General features: G+C 36.5%; 1 protein-coding gene across 1 annotated transcript; it reads left to right on the top strand.

Moving 5' to 3' along the window:
- Nucleotides 1-9,451: 9,451 nt before the first annotated feature.
- Nucleotides 9,452-9,787, top strand: LOC308438585 (prothymosin alpha-like; the record flags this gene model as incomplete). Its single annotated transcript, XM_080940049.1, has 1 exon — nucleotides 9,452-9,787. The coding sequence occupies one exon, from the start codon at nucleotides 9,452-9,454 to the stop codon at nucleotides 9,785-9,787; it is 336 nt and encodes a 111-aa protein (XP_080796175.1).
- Between the last annotated feature and the right edge of the window lie 433 nt (nucleotides 9,788-10,220).

Genomic DNA, 10,220 nt, shown 5'->3' with positions numbered 1-10,220 from the left:
ATGGCTTTTATCTTAGCATTCAAAAACTTATTCTCTGGCTGTGTTGCTAAGACCGTTTATGTATTGAATTATAAGATCTTTCTTCATATCTGGCACCATTATTAGGCCAAAAAACCTATCACTATATAAATCATATCCTATCAGAGATACTACCATTATTCTGTTTCCTATACAAGTATCTATCCATTTCCTAATGGTGTAATGATAACCATGGATTAAGGCATATTTCAACTGTCACTAAAGTAACTTCTGTTTGATGTAGATGATTATTATTATACAGTACCAAAACTTTCCATGGTTTAGAGAATATGAAGTCTCAAAATTTTAGCCCTTTATGGAACCTGTATACTACACTACCTCCTCCAAAGGCTTGGGAATCTTTGCAAACCAAGAAACAGACAAAAATGTAAGAGGGAGTAGTAGTGAATATCAAGAAAATCACATATTCTGAACACAGCAGGGCAGGTGCACATATGAATCCACAGATGTGGCATTATGCATAGTCCTCTGAAACACCAAGCTAAACAAAACCTCAGTACGGAAAATGGAGTTGAGCACCAAGTTCCATCTAACAAGCTAAAAAGCTGGTTGCAGAGGCTACCTGCTGGGAGTTCGAGTCAGCTTTATCTAAAAGTGCAGTCAATCTTGCACCAAAGGCATGTCAAACATCCAAGAATGTTTGGGCAAACTGGCTTTGACTGGGGAAAAAACATAAAGTATAATGTGAAGATAAATAAGAGTAAGCTTTTGGAATGAGTTGGGCTAGAAAGGGTGATCATGACTAAAATAAATTACATGAAATATTCAAAGAAACAAAATAAACAAATAAAAATGAAAAGCCCTACATTACAAGTCCTACCAAGTACAAACTGTATAACTTAGCTGATCCTACGGATCTGCTAGTAGGCTTGTTTTAGAGGTCTCAGCCACAGTATCTATAGGCGGCCTTTCACAATGGTTACAGATTGCTCACCCAGACCTATGGTAGGATAAGAGATCAAAATGCAGAATGGGGAAGGTTCACTTTCCATTTTAGAAGCTGACTAGGTCAGTCTCACATCCCTACCTGAGTAGTGTCCTCAGTGAAGTAGAAATAACATACTATATACTTCAAAGATTATCAGCTTATAAGACATACACATTCTCAGCTCACTGGCCAGCATAAGGCTAGTGCCCAATTTATATCTGCTATGATTATTCTCTATTGTAAAAACTTGACTCCAGATTTGCTGAGATGTCTTAAGCTGAAATGGACTCAATGGACATGTGCAAAGCTTCTAGGTTTCTTAGCATCCTAGATGTTAAATAAAGGCAAACTCCAGACCATCTTGAGACCCATAATCCTGACACATGCCACAATTCTGCCCATTGGAGACCTAGCATTCTGCTGTATTGGAAACCATAGGGATGAAACCTCAGGAACAGCAAGGAAGAAAAAAGACTGCTTGTTCTAAAACACAAAGCCACCCCCCAGTATAAGAGTGGATCTCTAATTACAAAACCAAACATGATGTGAAGAGTCAAGCCTTTCCTTCTGTTGCCTTCAATGGTTAACTTATCCTCTTATAAGTTTCATCCTTGACCATAATTGAGAATCTCCTTTTGTGCAGGTGGAGTCAAAAATAGATCCACATTATAGCTTATGATCGATCAGTAACTTACATACCAATAGATTCTATACCAGAAACCATCACTTTGGATTCTCAAGCCCTTGAAGACACCTAGCTTGTCTTCATTTATTCATGTTATAAATGCTGATTTAAGAACAAGGCATAGAGGACTCCAGCACTAAACAAAACAGACCAGTTAGTAACTTCTTCCGAGTTCTAAAACAATGTCAAAAAGTAAAAATAAATAAATAAAAATAAATAATCAAACCAGCCACCACACTAAAATTCCTCAGAGAAAACCACCGTATATGCTATGAATAAAAGTATCAAATCTCCACACGAGAAACAAAACTGTAACAGGTGTAAATTACATATCCGGCACATCAAAAAGGTTTGTATAAACTGAGAACTAAAAGACAAGTAGGAGAAAGCAGATTCAGAGAAAGAAATAAGAATTCTATTGAACATGCAAAGGCCCCAAGGTAGAAGTCAAAGAAAACCAGATTCTGGAAACTGGCAAGCATGGGTCATTTGGGCAGGAGATGAGGACCAAATGGAAGGCAATTTTTAACCACAATTTCAATGTCACTTCCATAAATCTTTACTACATCACTATCTCATAAGAATGTATTGACCCAGTTCTGTAGTTCATATCTCTGTTTTATTTGTTTTATAGAATACAGATCCATTGTTGTGCCTGCCTCTCTTCTGATTACTAGAGAACATGGCATTTTCTAACCTTTACTCTAAATTCCCAAAGCCCTGTAGAGACCTTACCACAACTTTATTCATTCACTTTCTACATGATGATTTCACCTTCTGACACACAAGGTTGTATATGCACCAAGATTAAGAGACTTGATTAAGGACACCATTGTTAATGAATCACATTCACACATCCTGGAAAAGACATAAACTTAACCTCATCTCTGCTTCATCTACTTGCTTTTGTATATTGCTTAGACAGAGAAAAGACATATAAAGGACTGACTATGTTTATTATTGAGATAAAATGTCATGGAGAAACTACTTAGAACATAGAGAGTAGGTTTTAAAAATAAATAGTGTGAAACGGATCTTTGACATTCTCATTGGGCACAAAACTTGCTTCATGTTTCCTTAGCATGGTCTATCATTATTTTTCTGTTTTCTCTCCAGCTGTGTTAGATAATTAATTTCTTATTAGTGTTTCTTAATCTGAGCAGCCACTGATAGACAACACACCACAAATAACTTGATTCAAAGATGCTCATTTTGTAAGAGGGAATTATTAAGGGCTTCAAAGCCTAATAAATGATCAATGCCCAGAGGGCATTTTAAAGCTTGCAGTGTAAAAGGAAAACACAATATAAGAGATATACAGAGCATCATGGACCATCAGGCTTTGGTATTTTGCTACAAAGTAATTTTAAGAAATACGGAAGTCACTCTCCACAGTCACTGATCATGGACAGAGGTTAGCTCTTGTGTGCTTAACACATAGCAATATGAAAAGTCTGTCCAGCTAGCCACGGGCCTTCCCTAAATACAACTAATGATTATGTGCCACTCTACGGGGAAGATAAAATTGAATTCTGAAAGGTCAAGTGTCAGAATATAAGATGAGGCAATATTTCTCCGGTTTTTCATGAGATATTAGTATTATATTTTTGCAGAAGTGGGTATTCCATGGTAATAAATGACCCATAGTTAAAATTGGGGAACTTCTAAGTCAAAGAAGAAACATTACAGATTTTTTCCTGATTTTAAGAGTATTTAATATTCAAATATATAACATTAATAAGATAGAACTGAAAAATCTTATATATTATTGTCCAAATATATTTGAACCATAGATTATTTTCCAATGGATATCTATCAGAATTACTTATAAGAATAACTAGAAAATTCACAAAGTTAAGTTCTTAAAATAACCACATAAATTGGTAACAGCACAGCCTCTACAATGAGCAGTCCTGGGTTGAAATCCTTGCTGAATCATTAAAAAAGATTTTCTTAATAAATTTAATTCTTAATAATTTCTTAATAATGTTCCTTAACCTTGATGCCTCAAAATCCTTTTGTGCCAAAGAGAATGAAATAATCAGTTGCAATTTTACTAGTTTAGAGGGATGATTAAATATGCTAATAGAGGCTGAGGCTTTTTAAGTGTGACCACACTATAAGTTTTGTTTTTATTGTTAATAAAGTTCTCTATAAAGACCAAGCATCCAGAGAAGGACACAATCAGCCTACCTGAACAATAAGAGTTAAGGCAGAGGGAAAGCATGGACAAGGAAGATGATCATCAGCGCTGATCACAGGCAGTACAAATTTCAGTACAACAGACAATGTCCCTGGGGCCACTACACTGAAGGCCAGCTAGAGCTACCTGCTGAGATCTTTCCATAGAACTTTACCTATCTGTTTAACAATTTTGCTGTTAATAGTAGCCGAGGTTTTTCCAAGAAAGGGCACTCATGGCTTACATGAAATATCAAGTCTCTCTATAATAATACAAGGGCTACCCCCACAGGGCTGAATATGTTTATGTTTTCCCAACCAAGTATTTGAATCTCTAGTCATAGTTACATGGGTATCTGCTTTCCGTGAGGTCACTGATGTGTGTACAGCTCATCTTTGAATAGTATGATTATGGTGAACTGTCTATACACATTTGGAAGATATTCTAGACATATAAAGAAGTCCAGGGATGTAGCCTAGCAGTAGAACATTCCCATTGCATATGTGAGCATCTGGGTTTTCTCTCAGTCTGGGTTCAACTCTCAAATAGAAGGAGGGAGAGGAAAAGAGAACAAGGAGAAAAAGAAATCATGAAGGAAGAGAAGATGATATAAATCAAGGATTGAGAGAGGAAGGAAAGAAGGTAGGAAGGCAGGCAAGCTCTTTTTCAGTTTAAAACTTACACAGAAATTCCTAGATCATAAGAAATACTTATTCTTAAATTTTTAGAATTTCCCATATTATTTCAGCCTTTATAAAAAGCATCTTTAAATTGATACAACAGTTTTGATTCCTTCTAACAATGTAATAAGTCCCGATTTCTCCACATCCCCATATATCACCTATTTCTTGTCATCTCCTTTCTAACATATGTGAAGTAATATCTAGTTGTGACTTAATTTGCATTTCTTTGGTAATTACTTACTCTGAACATTTATCATTTTTCAGTTGGCATTTGCATGACTTTTAAAAGAATTGTTTAATTGAGTTCTTTACCCATTTTAAAATGAGATTATTTTCCAGTTATTGAGTTTCTTTAGCTCCTTACATATTTTAGATGTTCACTTCTTGTTAGACAGAGTTTAAAATATCTTTGTCATAATTTAACTTTGTCTGCTCACTTCTGACCATGTCTTTTTCTGTGAATGTGGATGCATTTTAATGCCATCCCATTTGTCTATGTTTGCCTTGTTGCTTGTGCTTTTGGGGACATGTCTAAAAAAAACAATCATCACCCAAGCCAATATGGAGAGTTTCTCTTATGTTTGATTCTAGAATTTGTGGAGTTTTCGGTCTTGAATTTGTATTCAACCCATTTCATATCTCTGCGGTATGAGATATGCTCATGCTTTTATCATTAAGCATGCTGATATCCAATTATTAGTACACCGTGTACTGAAAATACTGCTGTTTCCTCATGAGTATTATTGATATCCTTGTTAAAAATCCATTAACTGTGAATGTAGGTATCTATTTCTAGCCAATCTGTCATCTTTGACTTATAAGATGTTTTCTTTGATCAATACATGTTGCTATGACTCCTATAGTCTTACAGCATATTTTGAAGTCAGGTTTAGTATTCATTACACATTTTTTCTTATTTAATAGTTATTTGATTATTAATGGTTTACTAATCTTATTTTTATTTGATCACTTTGCACTTCTTTGACCTCTGCAAAAAAGATCTGAATAAGGAAAGATTATATTTTGTGAAAATATGGTTCAGGAAATTATTTTTAACAGCTATGATGTAAATGCAGATCCATAAAACTACAAGTCTCTGAATCAATATTAGAATTTAAATGCCTGAATCTCAACCCAAAATTCTGTGTTTTCTATAATGGAGAACAGTATCTACTGTTGAAGAAAGAGATATGGAGCCTATTTGGGAAAAGAAAGAATGGTAATGTACAAAGTAAGTTATATGCATATATAAAAATTCCTTGAATACCTTTGAAATACAGACTTAGATTCACATCCACATATAGCCATATATCATTTGAGTTCCCAGATGCAATTTATTCAGCACCTTTACTCTCGTTTTCATAATGTCTGGCAACGATACAATAATGTTTCACATTTAAGAGAAGAGTTAAGAGAAGAATATGTACAAGCCTCTATCACAATGCCAGGACAAGAATAAGCTCCCTAAGTTCATCTCTCTTTCATTTTTTTATCCTCTCCAAATCATTCCAATGACAATAGAGTAGGGGGAGGAACATTTTTTAATAATAATTATACACATCTCCAAACGATACAATTGTTCCTTTACTGGAACAGATAAGCAATTTTTCTGTGTGGTACTTGTTACAATGTAAACTGTACATAAGACACTTTCCCTCATTCTTCTGCTGAAAACACTGGAACCTTTTCCTGAGGAATGACTAGTGTAACTCCATGTAATATGGAAACACTTCCACATTTCCTCATTTCCCTGATTGGACTCTTACTCAACTTTTCTCCCCACCCTTAAAAAAAGAAACTCCATGGGGGTCTTTTTTTAATGGAGTCCCTGCAGAGGAGCTGTTTAGTCAGAAGCTCCTCCAAGTTTTCCACAAATAACACAAAATTGGGTGAACAGCAAAGCTTTTTCTATGTCATTAAACATTGCTTAACTGTTTTTCAACTGTTTTGGCATCAATAAAAATTCTCAAATACTTTGAAAGCCAACCATTGGTTTCATTAATATTTTACATCCTGGATGTTTTACACAATTGTTTATTTGAAAGTTGTCTTCTGACTGTAAGAGCTTTTGGAAGTCCTGCCAACTGTCTCAGCTGTCTGTGCAAATGTCTGAATAACATCTTTCATCCCCACCCATCTCCTGACTTCAGGCACTGTGCAAGATCTCAGGAGCTGGGGTTCTAGAAACAGAAAGAAACCCCTCCAGCAGAACTAGTTCTTAGCCAAACTCTTTAAAAATCAACTCAGAGTTTTTCTTGTATTATAAAAGCTTATGCCTGATATGTTTTCTAGAATCTCTTTGTATTCACATACAGAAGTGGTATAGCTGGGTCATGTGGCAGATGCACCTTTAGATTTTTAGCAGTCCAGAATGTAATGAATTTTTCTTTCAGGGTGAGAGGACAAAATCAGTGGACTGACAACTTAGGGATGTTCTCTTGAAAGACTTCATTTGTGGTATTGTTTATATGTGGTTCTATATTAAGTACAAAAATTTGATACAATTCTTTTTTTTAATTTCTACTTTGAAATATTTTAGGGGGTAATATTGACAGTGTAATTTGCATAACCCATATATAAAATGCCTTGGATACTCAATCAGTTTTAAGTGTATAATGACATTCCAACAGGAAAAAAAGGAAACATTAAGTTGGTGAGTAATGGATCTATTCACAACATCTTAAGTAACATCATCTTTACTCTAACTTCAACAACAACAACAACAAAAAAATCATCCTGGAAACCACAACGTAAGAGCAAGAAGCAAGGAGTAGAATAAAGGGTTCCCTTCCAAAAAACAACATGTCTTTATCTTCTGTTGGTCTAAAAACAATATTTTTACCCCATTATATTTCCCTTGATTGACAATAAAGCAGAATGAGATGAAAAAAATTACACATCTGCCCAAGAGTAGTGTAGTTGAATATTAAAGTAGATCAATTCTCATCTTGCTGATGAACCGCCATATTGATTTTCACAGTGGCTGTTCAAGTTTGCACTCCTACCAGCAATGGATGAGTGAATGGTTCTCCTTACTACACATCGTTGGCAGCATGAGTAGTAACTTGTTTTATTGATCTTATCCACTCTGATATCTGTCACTTAAAATGATTTTTTTATTCTAATTAAGTTATTCACTTCACATTGTGAGCACAGATTCCCCTCCCTTCTTTCCTCCTATCCGCTGCTCCCTCTCAATGTACCTCCCCATCATCCTACTGTCTTTTTTCTCTCAGAGAAAGTGCACAGAGGGAGGCCTCTCATATATAGCAACCTGTTGTGCAATATCGAGTTGAAATATGGCTAGGCACATCTTCTCTCTATGTGACTAGGCAAGGCAGGCTGGCCAGTTATGGGATAAGGAGTTAACGTAGGCAACAGAGACATTTACAGATCCTGCTTCTAAGACTCCCACATGAAGACAAAGCTTCACAACTGTTACATATGTGCTGAGGGTCTGGATCCATATCATGTATGTTCTGTTTGGTGGGTCAGTCTCGGAAGGCCTCTACGGACCCAGGTTAATTGATTCTGTATGTTTCCTTGTGGCTTGAAAACAATACTTTCTTCTCCTCTTCCTTAGAATTCACCAGGCTTCCCCTAATATTTGAGTTTGGTTCTCTGCTAAAATGAAATCTTAAAATAGTTGCTTTGGTCTGCATTTCACTAATGGATGAGGGTATAGAACACTGCACGTGTTTCTCGGAAGCTTGAGTATGCTCCTTGGGGAATTCTCTGTCTGGACCCACACCTCATTTTTAATTGGGCTATTTGTTGTCTTCATATCTAGGTTTTTGAGTTTGTTAAATAGTTTGGACAGTATCCCTCTAGCAGTGTGTAGCTGATTAAAAAAAGAAAAAGAAAGACAGAAAGAAAGGAAAGAAAGGAAGGAAGGAAGGAAGGAAGGAAGGAAGAATTTTCCCATTCTGTAGGCTGTGTCCTTTGCTGTGCAGATGTTTTTCAGGTTCATTAATTACCATTTATTAATTTTTCATCTTAGTTTCTATGATAAGGGTATTTAGTTCTCAGTCCTCTCCTGTGCCAGTGTACCCAAAGTTATATCTCATTTTCTGTTCTATCAGTTGCAGTTTCAAACTGGAATTTTGAGGGTTACTAATGTATACAATCAAATTATCTGCAAATAATGATACTTCTCGCTTTCCAATATCTATCAATATTTATTGCACTAAGTAAGAATTCACATATTATAATTAATAGATATAGAAAGTTGTCAACCTTGTCTTGTTCCTGAGTTTAATGCAATTGCTTTTAGTTTTTCTCCATTTAAGTTAATGTTGGCTATGGGCTTACTGAAAATTGACCGTATTACTTGAAGGTATATGCCTTGTATTCCTAATCTCTCCATGAGTTTTACATAAGAGGGTGTAGGATTTGAGCAAAGGTCTTTTCTGCAACTATTGAGGTGATCATGTGTTTTTTTTCTATTCACATATGTGGAACTGTCACTGCCTCTCTGGGATAAAGCCTACCTGTTCATACTGAATAATTTTTGATGTGTTCTTAAATTCAATTTGCAACTATTTTATAGAGAATTTTTGCATTTATGTTCAAAAGAAAAATTTTTCTTTTTTTTGTTGGGTTTTTATGCAATGTGGGTATCAGGATAATTGTGACTTTATAAAATGAATTTGACAATGTTCCTTCTGTTACTATTTTGTGGAATAATTTGAGAAATATTGGTGGTTTACTCTTCTTTCAAAGTGTGGTAGACTTCTCCATTAAAACCATCTGTCCCGCCCCACCACTGACTGCTCCGGAAAAGCCATCTTTGCATTGTTCCAGGGTCGCTTTCACTGCAGCCACCTTCGCTGCCCACCACCTCCTCCAACGCGGACTCCGGCAGCTTTCTCGCCAGAGTCCTCGAACTCGACTAATTCCTTACTCGCAGAATCAGACCACCGGCGTGCCCCACCATGTCAGACGTGGCAGTAGACACCAGCTCCGAGATCACCACCAAGGACTTGAAGGAGAAGAAGGAAGTTGTGGAGGAGGAAGAAAATGGAAGAGATGCACCTGCCAATGGGAACGCCCAAAATGAGGAAAATGGGGAGCAAGAGGCTGACAATGAGGTAGACGAAGAAGAGGAAGAAGGTGGGGAGGAAGAGGAGGGGGAGGAAGAAGGTGACGGTGAGGAAGAAGATGGAGATGAAGATAAGGAAGCTGAGGCTCCTACGGGCAAGAGGGTAGCTGAGGATGATGAGGATGATGATGTTGACACCAAGAAGCAGAAGACTGATGAGGATGACTAGACAGCAAGAGGAAAAGCTGACCTTACGCACCGTGACCTATTCACCCTCCACTTCCCGTCTCAGAATTCAGACGTGGTCACCTTCGAGTAGAGAAGCAGGCTCCGCCCACCCATAGCGGGCAGTGCCACCCACAAATGGCATGCGCTCTCCATCCCGCCAAAACCACAATATGAATTGGCAACATGGGAGGAAAAAAAAACAGAACTTCCCAGGCCCTGCTTTTTTTTCTTAAAAATACTTTAAAAGGAAAATTTGTTTGTATTTCTTATTTACATTTTATATTTTTGTACATACTGTTAGGGGTCAGCTATTTTTAATGATAATGGGTGACAGAACCAGCCTTCAGAGCGTTTTATGTCCTACTTCAGACTTTACTTGTGGTGTGACCATGTTCATTACAATCTCAAAGGAGAAAAAAACCTTGTTAAAAAAA

Source organism: Micromys minutus (genome assembly GCF_963924665.1).
Source record: "Micromys minutus genome assembly, chromosome: 28".
In the NCBI taxonomy this organism is placed as follows: domain Eukaryota; kingdom Metazoa; phylum Chordata; class Mammalia; order Rodentia; family Muridae; genus Micromys; species Micromys minutus.
This window is presented reverse-complemented; position numbering and strand designations above follow the sequence as displayed.